At 40.8% G+C, this 21,072-nt stretch overlaps 2 protein-coding genes across 2 annotated transcripts in view; one reads left to right on the top strand and one right to left on the bottom strand.

Moving 5' to 3' along the window:
• Positions 1-1,660: 1,660 nt before the first annotated feature.
• Positions 1,661-12,336, bottom strand: LOC139452534 (uncharacterized). The gene is made up of 6 exons (XM_071234046.1): positions 12,279-12,336; positions 9,360-9,569; positions 8,721-8,936; positions 6,077-6,325; positions 5,317-5,550; positions 1,661-1,845 (listed from the first exon to the last, which is right to left on the bottom strand). The coding sequence occupies exons 1-6, from the start codon at positions 12,334-12,336 to the stop codon at positions 1,661-1,663; spliced, it is 1,152 nt and encodes a 383-aa protein (XP_071090147.1).
• A 1,720-nt stretch (positions 12,337-14,056) lies between these two features.
• LOC139453144 (protein SERAC1-like) overlaps positions 14,057-21,072 on the top strand; it is a 32,319-nt gene continuing 25,303 nt past the window's right edge. The window contains exons 1-2 of the mRNA XM_071234770.1: positions 14,057-14,070; positions 14,336-14,392. Of these exons, the coding sequence (XP_071090871.1) occupies positions 14,378-14,392 (15 nt within the window). The 5' untranslated portion in view covers positions 14,057-14,070; positions 14,336-14,377. The remainder of the gene's footprint in view (positions 14,071-14,335; positions 14,393-21,072) is intronic.

Genomic DNA, 21,072 nt, shown 5'->3' with positions numbered 1-21,072 from the left:
AGTATTGAAATGATTCCTCGAGCCTTTCCTTGAAATCTTTTCTGAAGCCTTGAATGTTGTGACCTTGATCAGGCAACTTCTGAGTCGTATGATGCTCTTTGACATCTTGTTAGAAAGAGCAAGCTTTATTGCACCTCAGAACTAGTGAAACGTAGGATGCTGGAGCTGCTGGAATATTGCTCGACCTGAAGGAAAAGCTGACTATTGACGCTTTTCTTAACAAATGCTCATTTATGGCATTTTTGGACTGGGCTCCTGTCTTCCTAAACTAGGGGACATGTGGCTGCCGATTTTTCCACGACACCAAACATTGCACCTCGTTGTGGAATGAAAACAATAGAAGACTACTAGTTTTGTGAATGAAAATGGACAACCACAAACAAATTGATTTCATCTGTTTTACTACCATGAGGCATTATTACACATATCAAAAGTTTCATTTGAGGAAAAACAGTTATTTCCCGAGCTTCAAAATTTCCAACATTTTGTTAGTAAGGTAAAAGTGTTCTCGATAAAATTGACATTTGCAGAGCAGTTTGTTATTATTTTTCCAATCAAACTTTCGAGGTGAACCCATGTCTCCATATCTATTTGCATTCGTGATTAAGCATGCACACCTATAACCAGATATGGTTCAGATTTGTACCATTTTAATGACTGCCGCATGTTTGCTAAAAACCTAATGCTTGCGTCGCGTACCATCAGTGGAATCAGTGGCCTTATCAAGCCATATTTTGGTAAGTAAAATGTTAAATGTTCTGCCACCTTAGGAGGAATATGGAGCAACATTAGATTCTTCTATGCCTAAACTATCAATATTCTCTTGTGGACTGGATATTCTATATTTTATTTTATTATATATCTTTATGAACAAGGTACTCACATCTTTGTAGGTAATAAAGCATGACTCTGCATATGATCAGTTCTAAGGTTGTATGTTACTCTTGACCTGACATGATAAGGTTCTTGGTCTTCGGGGTACGACGGTGCCAAATTGTTCACAGGGTGAAGAAACGGGTAGTGAAATGATAAATACGTACGCCATAAGTATATGGGTAAAGTCCTATAAGCATGTTGCACCTGACCGGTAACTACTTACAATTGGTTTAAATGTGAAGAAACGCAGCGTGACGAAGTGAAGCCTGCTTCGATGTGAACAAGACATGAATTGCAAGGGGTCGTACCAGAGACCTATTCTGCCCACGAATTCCCACGGGTTATCAGAATCTGAGAAAACATGACACAAAACACGAAAACTTCCAACACTCGTTCACATTTTATTATTGGAATTCATGTCTAAAGTTCAATAATATAAATGACCTGTCGCATAGTTCTTTACTCTGCATGTAAAAAGTAATTTAACTACGATGAAATTAGTGCGCGCGTGTGTATATGTGTGTGTGCATGTGTAGGGGACATGTGTGCCTATGTGCTTGCGTGCTTGCGTGCGTGCGTGCGTGCGTGCGTGCGTGCGTGCGTGCGTGCGTGCGTGCGTGCGTGCGTGCGTGCGTGCGTGCGTGCGTGCGTGCGTGCATATGTAACTTGTGTGTCAATATCATATACCATTTACAATACCACCACCAGTTTCTTTCTCTTCTGCCCAACAGTGTGCCGGAATGGCCTTGAGTTGTTGTTGGAAAATTTGGTTTCCAGCAGATGACTACAAACCACAGAGAGTCATGCAAAGCCTGATCGAGGTAACTCCTCGCCCTCTAGCAGCATCTGTACAGGAACAACGTGGACCCAGATTAGTTGGTGGATCATTGACCTCGGAATCCTCGTTTTGGTTTCCCCTCATCAGAGTAGTTTCATGTTGTGGTTGTGTTTGAGGTGGACTGGTCATTCCTAGGACATGAAGAATATACCCTTACACCAACGTGAAGCTTGACGATTTACTTATTTTAGTTGCATATTGAATTATAGACAAGACATTAACAGACAACAACTTTTATAAGATTTTACTCTTTTTTTGTGTTAGTATTTTGTATTAATTGTTTCATATACGATAAATTCGCAGTAAGTTACTAATAGTATTGCCTGTTAGATATCCTAGGTTGGCAGTCATTGTTTCTTTCAGAAGGGAAGTTACCAAGCGGAAGCATAATTTAATATTTAAATATTGTAAACAAGATCTGGTAATATCTGTGAGATCTAGGACATTCGGGAAAAGGTGGTGTTCCGGTTTTATTTTCATGAAATGACAACACTTTGTCATATTTCAAAAAGTCTCCTCAAGGATTCGTGTGAGTGAGTGGGTGAGTATAGGTTTACGCCTCTTGTAGCAGCTATATCACGGTGGGGGACACCAGAAATGGGCTTCACACATTGTACCCATGTCGGGAATCGAAATCAAAATACCCTATAGCTTTTAGCCTTCAATTAGGCGCAAATAGCTGGAAGATAAACACCATTTTGAAGCAACATGACCCGATAATAAAGAAACAAGTATGTCTTATTTGTTTGGTTTGTTTGGTGTTTAACCCCGCACTCAGGAATATTCAAGTTTCATGAACAGATACACGCTATTCAGAAGCAACATGACCCCATAATAAAGAAAAAGGTACGTCTGAACAGATACACACTATTCTGAAGCAGCATGACTTGGCAATGAAGAAACAAGTACGTCTGACCAGATACACACTATTCTGAAGCAACATGACTGGGTAACACAGAAACAAGTACGTCTGACCAGATACACACTATTCTGAAGCAACATGACTGGGTAACAAAGAAACAAGTACGTCTGAACAGATACACGCTATTCTGAAGCAACATGACTGGGTAACACAGAAACAAGTACGTCTGACCAGATACACACTATTCTGAAGCAACATGACTGGGTAACACAGAAACAAGTACGTCTGACCAGATACACACTATTCTGAAGCAACATGACTGGGTAACAAAGAAACAAGTACGTCTGAACAGATACACGCTATTCTGAAGCAACATGACTGGGTAACGAAGAAACAAGTACGTCTGAACAGATACACACTATTCTGAAGCAACATGACTGGGTAACGAAGAAACAAGTACGTCTGACCAGATACACACTATTCTGAAGCAACATGACTGGGTAACAAAGAAACAAGTACGTCTGAACAGATACACACTATTCTGAAGCAACATGACTGGGTAACAAAGAAACAAGTACGTCTGAACAGATACACACTATTCTGAAGCAACATGACTGGGTAACAAAGAAACAAGTACGTCTGAACAGATACACACTATTCTGAAGCAACATGACTGGGTAACACAGAAACAAGTACGTCTGACCAGATACACACTATTCTGAAGCAACATGACTGGGTAACAAAGAAACAAGTACGTCTGAACAGATACACGCTATTCTGAAGCAACATGACTGGGTAACGAAGAAACAAGTACGTCTGAACAGATACACACTATTCTGAAGCAACATGACTGGGTAACACAGAAACAAGTACGTCTGACCAGATACACACTATTCTGAAGCAACATGACTGGGTAACACAGAAACAAGTACGTCTGAACAGATACACGCTATTCTGAAGCAACATGACTGGGTAACGAAGAAACAAGTACGTCTGAACAGATACACACTATTCTGAAGCAACATGACTGGGTAACGAAGAAACAAGTACGTCTGACCAGATACACACTATTCTGAAGCAACATGACTGGGTAACAAAGAAACAAGTACGTCTGAACAGATACACACTATTCTGAAGCAACATGACTGGGTAACAAAGAAACAAGTACGTCTGAACAGATACACACTATTCTGAAGCAACATGACTGGGTAACAAAGAAACAAGTACGTCTGAACAGATACACACTATTCTGAAGCAACATGACTGGGTAACACAGAAACAAGTACGTCTGACCAGATACACACTATTCTGAAGCAACATGACTGGGTAACAAAGAAACAAGTACGTCTGAACAGATACACGCTATTCTGAAGCAACATGACTGGGTAACGAAGAAACAAGTACGTCTGAACAGATACACACTATTCTGAAGCAACATGACTGGGTAACACAGAAACAAGTACGTCTGACCAGATACACACTATTCTGAAGCAACATGACTGGGTAACAAAGAAACAAGTACGTCTGAACAGATACACACTATTCTGAAGCAACATGACTGGGTAACGAAGAAACAAGTACGTCTGAACAGATACACACTATTCTGAAGCAACATGACTGGGTAACGAAGAAACAAGTACGTCTGACCAGATACACACTATTCTGAAGCAACATGACTGGGTAACAAAGAAACAAGTACGTCTGAACAGATACACACTATTCTGAAGCAACATGACTGGGTAACAAAGAAACAAGTACGTCTGAACAGATACACACTATTCTGAAGCAACATGACTGGGTAACAAAGAAACAAGTACGTCTGAACAGATACACACTATTCTGAAGCAACATGACTGGGTAACGAAGAAACAAGTACGTCTGACCAGATACACACTATTCTGAAGCAACATGACTGGGTAACACAGAAACAAGTACGTCTGACCAGATACACACTATTCTGAAGCAACATGACTGGGTAACAAAGAAACAAGTACGTCTGACCAGATACACACTATTCTGAAGCAACATGACTGGGGTAACGCAGAAACAAGTACGTCTGAACAGATACACACTATTCTGAAGCAACATGACTGGGTAACGAAGAAACAAGTACGTCTGACCAGATACACACTATTCTGAAGCAACGTTAACCTAACCCTAACTCTAACCCTAACCCTACTTGTACTAGTCCGGACCAATGCCATGTTTATACAATATCACTGTTTAACATGAATACCCAATTCAGACTGACTCCGAGCCGACCAGTCCTTGTTTTAGCCGCTTAAAGTCGAGCGCCATGCTTGATAACAACCAGTACCATCTTTTAAAGTCTTTTGGTATGACGAGGACGGGGATCGGACCAACGACCTTCCGCCCTCCCATACTATTCTGAAACAACTTGACTGAATAATAAAGAATCAAGTAGATCTGTACAAATACACAGTTTCACTATTCTGAAACAACTTCACTAGGTATATAGAAAAAAGTACATCAGAAAAAAATACAAACTATCCTGAAAGAACTTGACAGGATAATGAAGACTTGATAATGGATATTTTAACGTCTTTTGGTATGATGGACCGAGGATCGAATCCACGACCTTCCGCTCTCCCACGGTATTCTGAAGCAACTTGACTAGAACATGAAGAAACAAGTATATCAGAAGAAATACCCAATATCCTGAAAGAACTTGACTGGATAATGAAGACTTGAAAATGGATAAATTGTCTTTGAATCTCACCGGTCGTTTGTGGGCTGCCGAAAACATAAACGTCACACAGTCCCAAGCAGTCGCTCTTCAACTTGGTGTTCTTCATTTTCCTCAGTCGGACGTATCTGCCAATGATTGGCCTCAGGCAGTCGAATTCCACCTCTTGAGTCATGTCTCCTTCGAGGTAAAAACACAAAATGCCCTGTTGTGAAGGGTTTCCAGGGTCCTCACTGAGCACCTCAACCGTAGTGTTGTAAGGCTTCCCTGGTAAAATCACACAGATAATGATGAAACACTCACATGACAAATAGTTAAATACAAGTCAAAAGGACTCACTGTTCTTAAACTTAGCACATGTTGTATGTGGCCTTACACTTTGTTAGTTAAGTACAAATTCTAATACTTTTTGGGGTTGATTCCCATCTTTGATTCGATCCCATACACACTGGTGATTAGCCGCCTCACGCTAAGAGAGTGGGTTCCAAATGTATTCTTTACTAAGAAAGTGTAAACCCAAATAAATCTTCAAAAGGATGATTTGCATTGTAATGATGTTTGCCATAAATTCAGCTACGCTTGTTACTGTTATCCTTCAATAAATACACAAAGAATTAAAAACAATGGATGACGTCACATGATTTCATGCTTAATGACCCTGGGTAGCAGAATGAAAACAACGTTTTACAACCAATCATATTGCTGCACACATTCCCATTACTTTTACAATGAGGCTTATAACGTGAATGTATGCTCAATGTTTATTATCATACACAGTATGAACCTGGCTTACCATAAAGAAACAGATGTATTATTCGGAGACCATGGACTTGGCACATTTGACCCAGGTCCACAAACCACCACGGTTCAGCATCCAGAAACACAGTTGCAGCCCACGTACATTTCCCCGAAGCATACACAGAGTCCATTGTGTCTCGACCATCCACTGTTAGCGCGGGTTTGAGGATATTTATTTTGAACGCAGTACTCATTTTCACTGGTTTACCGAGGGCAAGGTTGTCGTACTTCCCTGCAGATTTGGCTATTTAAGAAAGAGAAACAGATGTAACTAGAAACGTGTTTGCAAGTTCCTTGTCCAAAAACAGTCTTCGCTGTCATTTCTGGAAGGCCCCAGAACTCATTATATACCACCACGCATTTCCAGTCTCATGTCATTATCTCTTGTTTTGAGAAATGCACGTCCACTTCAGACTCACACCAGATTAATATACCTTGTCTCCATTTAACATAATGAGGAACCTAAAGGCATTCCACTCTGATCAACTCAACACTAATTACATCAGTTCTTGATTGGGCCTAAATGCAGTGCTGTACAATTTGAAACCAAAAGTCCCAGTTCTCTGACTACCTTCATACGAAAGCTGGGATATGCAGTGAGATTCTAACGCAGAATGTCCAGTATCTCCCGCTACCTCCTGCCGGGCAAAGGAACGTCTTCATCCATGTTTGATTGTAGCTAAACATGAGTAAGTGAGTGAGTGAGTGATTTGGGTTAAACGCCGCTTTTAACAATATTCCAGTTATATCGCGATGTGTCAGCTTAATGTGGGAGGAAAGTGATGCAGGTCTCAGACGTTTACCACTTCAGTGAAACCCACGATCACGGGTATGGTCCTGACAAACCTAGAAACATAATTAGGGCGAACCGGGATTCGAACCCACAATCATAGGTTTTTGGCGTGCCCAAGGGACGCAACTCTGCACAGCGAATCGCGGTGCCTTAGATGACTGGGCCACCCATGCCCTCAGCTAAACATGACACAAACAATGAAGTGGTTATTTGTTGGTGATATATTTGATATTTGTGCTTTGAACCTTAAGTTTGCAGTGTTTCGGTGATTGTTTTCAGCTTAGTAACGTATTGATAACCTTTGTAATTTTTTAGTCAAATATAGTTCAGTGTATACTTTCATTTGCTCTGCAGTAAAATTGGTATGTATTTCAATTTTTTAAAAAGTATTGGCATTGACCCTCAGTTTCATCCAATCACTTACTTCAGCTTTCATGTTGAGACCATGCTGCTATCTTCACCAAACACATTAAAACGATTTGTGGGTTGAACTATATCTGGCAAACCCGAATGGGAAGCCGGTTTAGCAACCTATGCAACCTATGCTAGTCGCATATAGAGGATTGTCCATCCTCTATATGTCCAGGGCTTGCATTTCAGTAAACCTTCCCCAACCCCTAAACCCATCCACAAGTCTACGGATCTTGAATTACCTGCCCCTGATTTCCCTTAGCCAATTTGATTGGCTACGCTACTACGTGTAACGAATCAATCACTACGCGAGTGACAAACCAGTCTCAATGTTTGATTGGAGATATGAACACTCTTGCGGCCAGTCCTATTGATTACGATGTTGAAAAGTAACAGGCACGCTGGAGAAATCCTTCAAAAATCTTTTGGATGGAAAGGATGTCTTCACGTCCATAAAAAATGGCAGTGGCTTTGCTTTCTCGGCAATACGAGTTACCTCCCTTACCCATTTCCTTTTTCCTTATGTCGAAGTTTGATTGGTCGGTAAAATGTTAAGGAAAGTCAAGTAGGTAATTTAAGATCGCGAATACATTGTAGGTGGGTCCAGGGGTTAGCGGAGGTTTTCCGAAAGGCGAGTCATGGACATGTAGAGGATGAGGATGGTCTGGTTTCTCACAATATCGATCACTGGATTGTCTGGTCCAGACTCGATTATTTTCAGGCCGCGGTCATACGGCTGGCACTTGAAAATTGGATTTGATCAAAACGTTATCAAAACCTTACAGGGCTGAATGTAATCACCGAAACACTGCAAACTTGGCGTTCAAAACATACGATGATACCCGTATCAAATACATCATTCGTTGAATAACCATTTCATGTTTGTTACATTTTAGCCACCATCAAACATTGATGTACACTTTAGTTTGCCCGGCAGTATATATCCACTACATGTTTAGACATACCCAGCGGAGACGCAGTGACAATGGTAAGCATACATTACGAGTGACCCTCGCGGAGGCCGTTACGTTATACATATATCACGCAAGAACTGTAAATAAGTCAAGATCAATGTTGTTTTATACCGCACGCAACACTATTCAAACTACATTGGCTGTAAATGACACGTTATCAACCAAGTCACTGAGCCGTTGTCTCTAACTTGGATGTGTCGAATCCCCGGTTGTGTCGAACTTACAGTCTGGCCCCGACGAACTCTCACGACATCTATACCTCCAGTTATAGCTCCAAGTGTTTAAAATAAGTTAAAACGTGCTCTGAAAGGTCGAACTCAATATGTTTGAAAAACACAAGAATTTAGAACTTGTATCAAGCATAATGACCCGGACGGTTGATTTGCCTGAATAACGTGTATATATACAATACGTTAGAATAGGGTATTCAATATATTTTTTTTTATATAAAGCACACTCACAGATTTCATTGTGGAATGAGTTTCCCATTACAAGAACCTCGTAAAGGGTTAGGCGTACTTGATGATGTACATCCAAAACAACGTATCTCCCAGATTCGATACAAACGCCCGTCCATTGCGGTCCATGCAACGTTGCTGTAGAGCATCTACGGCCTTGGCGTGCACGTATATCATAGGTGTTATTGTATACTGTTATCTGAAACTTGGCAGGTGCCCCTGCAATGATATATAATGTATATTATACCTGTGCAAAATAGCGACAGAACATATTCAAAACAAGAGTCAAACAATATGTTTAAGGCCCATTACACTTTCATGTTTAGAACATCCACCATGAACATTGTAGGATTTATTTTTTTAGACCCGAGGAGGAAATTTGTTCCAGCATTTTCGGATACAAATTAACCGCATTATTGACGTTCATATGACTGACTACATCCCCCTTCCAACCTGGGAATATTCTTGCAGTGAGATGCGACTACGTGGATTGGGTGGATGGTTACCAGCTTGATATCATGCCAAGCGGTGCGGCACGTTGCTCATGATATCAACCACAAATCAGCTAGTGCAGACACGATTATTCCCAAGCCACCGGTTATAGTTTCATATCAATACAATAATCACACATGCATATCTTACTCTTGGGCATTTTCATCAGGGCGAGAGTTACTGAAGATATTTGGCAGCGGTTGCCAAGGTCCACGCGCCACACAAATGATCCTTTGTTGGAAATGAATGCAGGGTTCCTATTCGTTGTCCCATCAACGGTGAAAGGAACAGGTTTGGGGGGAAAGCGGTCCCGGTTTATTGTCGCCTTCTTGTGATACGCTAGGTTGTTGAACGTCTCTCCTAAAAGGATGAAAGATCTGTGAGCAGCATCCTAAAAGGATGTAAATAACATACTATAGGCATTACACGATAACTTGGATCAGGAGGATCTAGACGGCGCCAAGATATCACGTATCATACCCACCAGTTGATGCAAGTAGCTATACTGTCATAAAACGCACATATGCAACCCCGAAGGTGAAACAAATTGTAATTTGCTTGAGGTACTTTCAGAATCAGGAATTACATGACACATGACATGACACATTTGCGTTTTAATACATTTGTATCATACGACTAGAAAAAGAATATCATGAAAACAAAACTAGTACTATGTTTTTACAATGATGACTTTTGTAACATTTGTTATAGTTTTCAAGGAATAGGAGGTATAAATTTGTCACAATCATAGTGGCATACATGATACATATTTAAAAGTTGAACTGAATGGCATACAAACTCTTTTGTTGGCTCATCCTATGTTAGCAAAAGCGTATGTTGCGTTGTCTAGACTTGAAAGAACAATTATAGCAGTGACACAATGGCTGAAAAAAATGGCATAAAAATATGCTTTGCGTATCTACATTGATAAATGAACACACAATGCGATTTAGAAACCAAAAGAGTACGGGAATCAGTTCTTTACTAAGGAAGTGTTTCCCAAATATAACATTTGTTACTTTTGACCACTTTCTAAATGTACTTCTCCCAAAGAAAGGTGAACTCATTTATCCCCAAAACACCCGCCATATTACTTGTCTGAATACACAAAACAAACTATTTACAGGGTGTCTTACAGATCTTATGTCATCATACTTCGCTTCCAAAAACATTGTTTGCATAGACAGAAAGGGGGCAGAAAGGGATATGGTCGGTTGTAGGGATGAATTGCTGGTTAAAAAATTATCCTTGAAGAGATTAAAACTTACCACCGTAACCTTTTAATGTGTTGAATAGACTAGATAAAAGCTTATGATTCTGTCCCTCACGAATAGAATTTGAAGTCACTGGAATGTATTGACCTCCCCAAGCGACAACTTGGTTTACTCAAGTCTTGAATGAATTGCTGGTCAACTCAACTTGAAATGTATTCGCAGGAGCAGGTGGTGACTTCGGAACCAATTCCAATTAGAAGAGGATTATTTCAGCGTTATCCCTTTCCTCCTTGGCTTTCCTCTTTGCCACCTAAACACTTCAAGCTTGTTGCTAAGCAAAGAGGAAGGTTATCATCCTGGACCTCCTCAGCACAGATCCCCAACACCCCTTACTCACCTCCTTTACATGGATGACCTTGAGCTTATAGCCAATGAAGACTTAACACTAATAAATCCAGAATATCCTTGTCGAGTCCTTTTCTTATGACGTGGGCATGTACTTTGGACTCGACAAGTGCAACATTCTTCATCTGAAACGTGGCAAGGTGAAGAGGGAGGATCAGTCAGTTTACTTGAGGGAGGAGTTACTGACCATCTCGTGCAACGTCAGGCCTATACGTACTTAAGGATGCAGATTAGGGACAAACTCCAGAATGCCCATATCAAGGAAACACTTCGGGCAGAGTACAAATGTAGACTTAAGAAAATCTGGAGTTCAGAGCTGAACGCTCGCAGTGAAGTCAAAACCACAAATACTTATGCTGTACCCGCCCGTTCATATTCTTTTGATGTTGTTGATTGGACGAAACAAGAAATTCACGGTCTTGACACCTTCAGACGAAGAATCATGCCAGACAATAGATCCCCCCCCCCCCCCCCCACCCCCCCACCCCCCTATCTCGTCCCTCAATCGCTTATTTTTACCAATTATAATGGTAGGACGTGGTTTGATTAACATTGAGGCTCTTCGTGATAGAATTTTCTCTTCGTGCATTTTGGCACACATTCTTTTGTCTGATGATCCTCTTGTGAAGCATGTCAAGACGCATGATGAAAACAAGGCATTCCACAGTTTCCTTAAACGAGCCAAGGATGTGACCCATAATCTCAATGTCAGTGTTAATTTTGTTGACCGGTGTCAACCAAGCGAAATGCCATGTCAAATCGGCCCGGGCTAAGCTTTTCAAGGAGAGGCTATCTGAACGACCACTGCATCGAGTGTATGTGCAGTGTGTTGCGAAGATCAGCAACCCTGCAGAGTCCTTCGCTTGGACTATACAAAATTCTTTGAAATAGGTCCGTATGCAGCCTCAGGCCTATCAAGGTCAACAAAGTTGATCTTGTATTTTTTTATAAATCCAATGAAATCATTTATATAATTGCACTTTCTGTCCCTTTTGACAATAATGTGATTGACAAGATTCAAGAAAAACATGGGAAATATGCGGACCTCGCTTTCAAATATCACGCTTGCATCCGAAGTACCAAGTTGTCCGACTCCCATTGTTCTCGGTGCCTTAGGTTTGGTACCTCCTAATCTGTTGGCTGACATTGGGGTGTACCCGGATTTGCTGCCAAGAATACAGCCCTCCTGACAATATGGGAAATGCTGAAGGCTGCAGTGTTGGGAAGTCTTCACATTCTCCGAAAAGTTCTTGGTGGGTTTGACTAGGCAGCGCTTCCTGGAAGAAGTCCCATTCGCTTTCTGGGCTGCGTGTAGAGGGGGCAAGGGTCCTGAGCTGATGATGAGCCTAACTAGCCTGACTGTGCCAGGACCACCCAAACCCTCTTTGCTGCATTTTTCTATTTTAATCTGTACATAATAATAAGCATAATAATAGTAAAACTGTTTTACCTGCAAAGACCTCAATCAGCATGAGCATATGCAGCCCAAGTCCGGAGAAGGCCAGCATCATGTGTGACACACAGAATACCAACACTGTCTGGAGGGCGCGCTGAGTAACAACGGTAAAAGTCTGACGAGTAACGTTGTACCGAGAGTAACTAATGTTATATTTGGGATAACACTTTCTTAGTTAAGTACAGATTCTAGTGCTTTTTTGGGTTGAGTCCCGTCCGACAACTGGTAGTCTGGTAGTCTAGATCACGTACTTGAGTACCCCCCCTGACAAGTGTACCGAGAGCAATTATTAAATTATTAAAGATCATTTTGAGATAGTATCACGTTCATTGTACTATTGAAATATTCAGTAAAACACATTTACGGAAAACAATAGATACAATCAATAGTTTATGGTTTAAAGTTTCAAACAGTCGAACATTAGTGTTGATTATTAATGAATTGTGGTTAAAATTATCTTTAAAGAGAACACTGAATATTTCATGTTAATGTTTTGACATGGGTCGTGGAATTACGATAGTGGTATTCTGTGAAACTGATCTACATGTATTCTGTTTCCTGTAAGCAGTACCGCCCGGACGAAGGTCGGTGGTACGATCCCTGTCATAGTAAAAGACGTTAAGCGACTCACTATACTTGTTAATCTGTCTGACGCTTGGCCTTAAGGGTCTGCTCGGAGTCAGTATATTGTGTCTGAGTGGGATATTCATGTTAAACTGCGATATGGTATCTCATTGGTCTCGCAATATAAAGCCGGCAGAAGTCGACTAGAGCAGGCAGCCACACACGCACACACGAGCGCGCGCGCGCAAACACACACACACACACACACACACACACACACACACACACACGTGGATGCACGTCGCTGTACAGTGTCATAATCTTGAACTTGAATTATTACTATCATCATCATCACCATCATCACCCTCATTATTATGTACAGATTAAAATGAAAACTGCAGCAAAGAGGGTTTGGATGATCCTGGCACAGTCAGGCTAGTTAGGCTCATCATCAGCTCAGGGCCCTTGCCCCCTCTACACGCAGCCCAGACAGCCAATGGGACTTCTTCCAGGAAGCGCTGCCTAGTCAAACCCACCAAGAACTTTTCGGAGAATGCGAAGACTCCCCAACACTGCAGCCTTCAGCATTACCCAGATTGTCAGAACGGCTGTATTCCTCGTAGCAAACCAGGGCACTCCCCCAATGTCATTCAACAGATCGGGAGGTACTAAACCTAAGGCACCGAGTACAATTGGGAGTCGGACCACTTGGTACTTGGGATGCAAGTGTGACATTCGAAAGCGAGGTCCGCACATTTGCCATGTTTTTCCTAAATCTTGTCAATCACACAAGAGTCAAAAGGGACAGAAAGTTCAAAAATATAAATGATTTCATAGGATTTATCAAAAAAGACAAGATCAGGTTTGTTGGCCCAACAGGTGACTTGGCTTGTCGTAAGAGGCGACTAACGGGATCGGGTGGTCAGGCTCGCTGACTTGGTTGATGCAACATATCTATCTCTTTTGCGATGATCGATGCTCGTGGGACATGTCAATCGCTTGATTTTCTGAACCAGACTCGATTATTTACAAATGTCATAGAGCTGAAATATTAGTTAGTACGGCGTTAAACAACATGGGTTGCTGAAGCTTTTAAATAATCGAGTCTTAACCAGACAATCCTGTGCATAAATATGTTGATAAAATTAATTTGCTTTCAATATTTACCGGTGTGTACTAAACATGTTGCTCTTGTTACCTCCCTTTGTAAACAATCCAAAATGTGAGTATGAGTGTCAGATTTTTCGTCGTAGTATATTTTCAAGCTGTTGTTTGGCAGATTATATACTTTACAGTCATTATTGTATAGCGTACGAACCAGTCGAGAGTTATCTAGATATTGTCAGGATAATAGGTGCATGCTATCTTACTCTGCTAAATAGTTGTCGCTCACAATGTCAGTCCCCCAGTTTTCGCACGTTATTATCCATAAATGATTAAGTCTACTTAATTAATATTGTCTTGTTTATTTTTGCCTCTCCTTTCAGTCACTCAACATGTCTTTGAGTCACCTTAACACCAGATTCTGAATGAAGACGTTACAGGTATCGAATTTCAACTTATATGCAGAGTGAATACCAGCATTTATAGCCCTAATCCAGTAATTTCTTGATAGAACGTTGTCGGGTATTACAGCTAACAATATATCCCATCTAATTTGTGCTATGTTTCATAACATGAAATAATAATTGATACTTAAAACAAACCTTTTCAATGTGAATCATATTCACACGCAAGACCAGTAAATACATGTAGTCCTGCAAACCTGTTGGAGAGAGGCCGGTATTTGACGTTGTCAACTTTATATATGTTTTACTCTTGTCAGTTCCGCCAAACACCAGTGTCGGGCTATTCCGAACACTTGTTTCCGCTATTCCGAACACCAGTGTCGGGCTATTCCGAACACATGTTTCCGCTATTCCAAACACCAGTGTCGGGCTATTCCGAACACTTGTTTCCGCTATTCCGAACACCAGTGTCGGGCTATTCCGAACACATGTTTCCGCTATTCCAAACACCAGTGTCAGGCTATTCCGAACTCATGTTTCCGCTATTCCGATCACATGTTTCCACTATTCCGAACACCAGTGTCAGGCTATTCCGAACACAAGTTTCCACTATTCCGAACACCAGTGTCGGGCTATTCCGAACACATGTTTCCACTATTCCGAAAACCAGTGTCGGGCTATTCCGATCACATGTTTCCACTATTCCGAACACCAGTGTCAGGCTATTCCGAACACACGTTTCCACTATTCCATGACAAGTTGTTCATATTGATGAAGCTCTAAGGCGCAGAGCTTTGTAGACAAAAGTAGCTCACTGTTGCAGAGTAGGTGCATTCACTGACGGCTTTAACATGTTAAACTTATGTTGGGATAGATTTACATAGAATTTCTGAGGTGTGTACTCATATCTCAAATTATTATATACATTGCATGTTAGAATAAAATCTGTCTGCTTTAGGCCCTTTAATATATCTCCATTCTGAGCTGGTGTGAGCAGCATCTCAATTGAGCAGGTGCAACCCTAAGTTTGGAAATGGACAACTCCTTTATATAAGTTTCTAGGCCAAATGAGGTTTTAGATTGATTATATGATTGCGATTTAGAGCTTGATGCAAGGGGAACATGCCAATCTTGCTCATATGAACCTTTAGGTCTAAAATGAAATTCCGACAAAAGATTTGAAACATTAATTACACACTTCTGCTCCCAAATGTTGCCCAATCCCAAAGAAAGTAGAATATTTTTTATTTTGGAAACCCAATTAGTCTTTCCATTTTTAGAGTCCTATAACAATAAATTATAGCATTTCCTAACAAATCTGGATTGTGGAATGTAACTAATTTTGCACCAGTATTTGATAGCTGTCTCATGAGTAACCATAGACATTGGGCACCTTCCACACCCACCTCCTGCTACATGGGTAGAGAATGATTGATTTGCACACACAAAATGCTTACATGCAAACATATGAACAGTTTCAATTTCTTCACAATTTTCAACTCCCCAAATTTCTGAACCATATGATAAAATTGGACTAAGATAAGTATCAAAGTTTTGTAACAATTTTTTTTAAACATGACTCATGGATGTGGCTTGAATATGTTTAATGATTTAAAGACACCACAAAGTATATTTTTGCCTGTAAGGCACAATTCCTCACATTAGGAGTCCATGACAGTGATCTTGAAAACAAAACCCCCAGACATTTATATAAGGTAACACAATCAAGTTGTACATCATTCAAGTAACATTTTGTTATGCTGTGATAACACACCACCAATTGTAGATACAACAATTTTAGTTTCATCTAGATACTGAAAAAATGTCATGAAAGTATGACATGAATAAAAACTAAAACATAACATTCTGTTTTTAGTGGTATGATGGAACCTTAATATTCCAAGATGTTTTCAATCAATAAATAACAATTTGGTAATTATACTGAACAACAAAAGTTCCTTTGACATTGAATAAGATTTAATGCAAAGTTATGTTTCTTACCAAATCTGAAACAATTTTGGTTTGCAACAGATAAAAGACTCCTGTAAGTGTTCAAATGGTTTAATTTGCCATACTGACTTCAGAAAATGCGTGATTTCATAAAAAAACATGAACATGCCAAAATGTCAATTCACAAATCAACAGCGTGTATGTCCACCTCTGGTTGCAATACAAGCAACACATCTTCGTCTCATGGAATGGACCAGGCGTCGCACAAAGTCCTGTGGGATATCTGTCCATATCTGCTGGAGCATGTTTCGAAGTTCCTGGAGTGTCTGTGGAACACGTGGTTGACGTCGAAGGCGCCGATCCATCTCATCCCACATGTGCTCGATTGGTGAGAGATCAGGGGAGTGAGCTGGCCTGGGGATGACATCCACGTTGTTTTGTTGAAGAGAATCCTGGACAAGTCGAGCAATATGAGGCCGGGCGTTGTCATGTTGAAAGGTAATGCCTGGGCCATGATGACGCAAAAACGGTAGAACAACAAACAGGTCTTCTGTCTTGCTGTAATCCCACCCCATACCATAACGCTGCCGCCCCCGAACCGATCTTCTACCATGACACAATGATTAACGTTCACCTCGACGTCGGTACACTTGAATCCATCCATCACTGTGGCTGAGGTGAAAACGAGACTCGTCAGTGAATAGAACTTGTCCCCACTGCATGGCCATCCAGCATAGACACTGTCTGCACCACTGTAGATGTGCTTGACGTGCTCGTAGGTGTGTTGTTAGAATCCAGTTGTCTTGTCGATTATTGGTTACGCGTGGCCTGCCACTCCGAGGATGGTCTCTGACTGCAATCGTCTGTTGCCAACGTTGCCGTTAACACCAAATGGTGTTTCTGTGGTTGTTAAATTGTCTTGCAACATCACGTTGACTCTATCCTGCTTCAAGCATACCAATGGCTCGCGGACGCTCATTTTCGGACAGGAGTGGCATTTTGTAATGTTGAATAATTGCGTAATTTTGTTGTTTTTCTGAGTGGTTGTTGTCAGCACGATGCTAAACAATGCATATGGAATCCCGTTAACGCACATGTTTTTATACCCATTCTTGGGTAGTGAAATGCATGGGGCTTGTATAAAAGACAACTTTTGCATGAAATGCATGCTTTTCTGTAGCAGTTGTGTTTTTGTGACTTGATTCCATACATGTACTATAATATTGAAAACCAAACTTCACTTGTTTGAAAAAAATACACTAAAATATTGGTGTCACAGGAACTTTTGTTGTTGAGTATATTCTACACTAATTCCACCCACGTTATGTCCTTTTAGCGATGTTGTTTCCCAACATCAGAAGGGAAACAACTTTCCCTTCACAAATGTGCGTGGTGTAAACATCAACAAGAGTATAAGCAAATATTTCTTGGCTAACAATGTCAGGTAAATTATTGGTTGACAAGTTGTCTTCATATCCCATGATTCCTGATGATGTAATGATCATTCACGTGCAGCTGGCTTAAGTATATACATGTACCGGTACCATGCAAATACTGCCATGAACGTATCATATGAAATAATCCATGCAGATATAGTTCTAGACAATACAATGTAAAACAATGTAAAACATGCCCAGCAGTGAGGTAATCATACAAGGGGCAAAATAACTTTTTGGTAATTAAACATTGATAATCTCTAAACATCTAAAAGCATCACTCCAAATTTGAAAGCAAGCAATTAGTTCTTCATATTCATATTTAAAAGTTGTGATACGGAGAAATTTCTTTCATGTAATTAAAGATGAAATGCACTTAGTAATAATTCAAGTTATTTTACAGCAATCTATAAATTGCCACACCAGACTGTACCGGACAATCCAAGAATATTATAATCAGTATGTGTCTATGCAGTAAATCACTGACAATCAATCGACTTCTCGTCATTTGTTTGAAGACAATATTTGTTAACTTCTCAAAAGATGGAGAAAAAAACACATTGATGGAATTGTATTCCCATACAAAGTAATATTCATGGAGAATGTACTGCAGGCTTCTTCATGATTGTAAGGGGGCACAGGTGGCCCAGTCGTCTGAGGCACCACAATTTGCTGTGCAGAGTTGCGTCCCTTGGGCACGCCAGAAACCTATGATTGTGGGTTAAAATCACGGCTCGCCCCAATTATGTTTCTAGGTTTGTCAGCACCATACCCGTGCTCGTGGATTTCACTGAAGTGGTAAATGTCTTAGACCTGCATCACTTCGGGCTTTCCTCCCACATTAAGCTGACACGCCGTGATATAACTGGAATACTGTTAAAAGCAGCGTTAAAACCAACTCACTCACTCACTCACTCACTCACTCACTCACTCACTCACTCACTCACTCACCCACCCACCCACCCACCCACCCACCCACCCACCCACCCACTCACTCACTCACTCACTCACTCACTCACTCATGATTGTATACCATCATCCCCTGCCAAGAAGTGGGTCAGGGGATAATCTCTTGATTAAAGTTATCTTGTTACAATAGTGTATACATCAGAAAGTACATGTAGGGCTTTGTTCTACAGTATATTGATCTCAAGGCATTTCTGTGAGATTAAGTAGGGTCTGACAACTACGAATATCAAGAGACACCCATATCGTGTTTTGTGTTTCGTTTTACAGTTTATAAACCACATATATGAATTATTAGCGCTTGTTACATTATCAATATGTCCAATCTCCTAAATCACACAATTTTGATGTTGAGACCAGTGCGAGCTCAATAAGACTGGTTAGGTACTGTACTGTCCATATATGGCCAACAAAGACTTTTATTATGGTCTGGAATTGTAAAAATGTACTAAAAGAGACGGGGGTATGGGTGGCCCAGTCGTCTAAGGCGCCGCAGTTCGCTGTGCAGAGTTGCGTTCCTTGGGCACGCCAGAAACCTATGATTGTGGGTTCGAATCCCATTTCACCCAAATAATGTTTCTAGGTTTGTCAGCATCATACTCGTGCTCGTGGGTTTCACCAAAGTGGTAAATGTCCAAGACCTGCATCACTTCAGGCTTTCCTCCCACATTAAGCTGACACGCCATGATGTAACTGGCATACTGTTAAAAGCAGCGTTAAAACCAACTCACTCACTCACTCACTCACTCACTCACTCATGATTGTATACCATCATCCCCTGCCAAGAAGTGGGTCGGGGGATAATCTCTTGATTAAAGTTATCTTGTTACAATAGTGTATACATCAGAAACACAACTCACTCACTCACACTAAAGAGATACAATGTTATCCCAGACTTGTTGGCCAGACTTGTTGGCCAGAGGCTTGTTGGCCAGACTTGTTGGCCAGACTTGTTGGCCAGACTTGTTGGCCAGAGACTTGTTGGCCAGACTTGTTGGCCAGACTTGTTGGCCTAGCCCTTTGTCACCCATCAAACACATCACATGAAGGGAGGTGATGTCCATAGATTAACTTTTCCTTTTTCTTTACATTATGGAAGCAGACGACAGTTCTGCCGGAAGTGGAAGCTTATCTTTCAAGGCATGCACATACAATAGCTGTCATGAATCGTGATTTGAGATAGAAAATACAGAAATTATTTTTTATTCTGGTGATAGCCACTTGTTCAGTAATACCCGACACCACTCAACTGGGCTTTCAACTGTCGGTATCATGTATGTCGAGACAAATATGGTAAGAACTAAAAAATAAATTAAAAAATTGGATTCTGTTTTCATTTGCCGGTGTATAATGTCAGTCTAAATGACATGGAAGTAGATCTAGACTTTTCAGTGAGTGAGTGAGTATGGTTTTACGTTGCTTTTAGCAGTATTCCCGCAATAGCTCGACAGGTCTAGACTTTTCAGATGATATCGATTTCACAACATGTGTCTTTCAGGCACACAAATATACACATTTACAACTTTTGTAGCGTGATTTCAGCAGTGTTGGGCAGAGCTTGTCCTAACTGTGCTAGCTTTAATCCCACGGAAGGTTGGGCCTCATTGCTTATGGATGTTCAATCTTGTTTTATTATCACTTGAATGACATACCCATCAAATAGACAAATGTTAAATGTACCTGGCATTGGGGATCACGAACTTCAATTTATGTTGATTACAGAGATACATGACATCAAACAATTAAACTCATTTTTCGACTACTAACTGTTTATGCAATAATTATAGTTTTTAGGCATAATGTCTGATGAATTGAAAGTAGCTATGTATGCTGAAAATTTTTTAAATAATGTTTTTATTACATTATGAACTAACGAGATAAATAAAATATCTGTACAATGCGCACACATGGCGATCTTCACTGAAAGGGGGTTGACGTCAAACGTCTCTATGACGTCACAGCACAGTTGTATCCCTGCACCCATAAGGCCCCTTTTCTCCTGGTGGCTCACAGATAATAGGATATAAATATGACAATATTCTGAAGACTCTTCAGGCATCTGTGTGCTTTCTGAAACTAACCTTCTCCATCTTTAGCATGTCTACACCATCTTCCCAAGGCAAGCGTGTCCACTTGCCTCTATCAAAGCCCAGTTTCTACCCTTGCCACATCAAGGCCCAGTTTCTACCCTTGCCACATTAAGGCCCAGTTTCTACCCTTGCCACATCAAGGCCCAGTTTCTACCCTTGCCACATCAAGGCCACTTTTCTTGGCTCAACCCTGCCGCCACCTCACGTAGATCACGAGTTGTGCCCTTTGTATTGAAAACATGATATCCAATCAGATCGCTGTTCTTATCTCATA

The sequence above is a fragment of the Haliotis cracherodii genome, unplaced genomic scaffold, assembly GCF_022045235.1.
Source record: "Haliotis cracherodii isolate W230 unplaced genomic scaffold, xgHalCrac1.p SCAF_9, whole genome shotgun sequence".
Lineage (NCBI taxonomy): Eukaryota > Metazoa > Mollusca > Gastropoda > Lepetellida > Haliotidae > Haliotis > Haliotis cracherodii.
The sequence above is the reverse complement of the archived record's forward strand: the minus strand, read 5'-3'. Positions and strand labels throughout refer to the sequence as shown.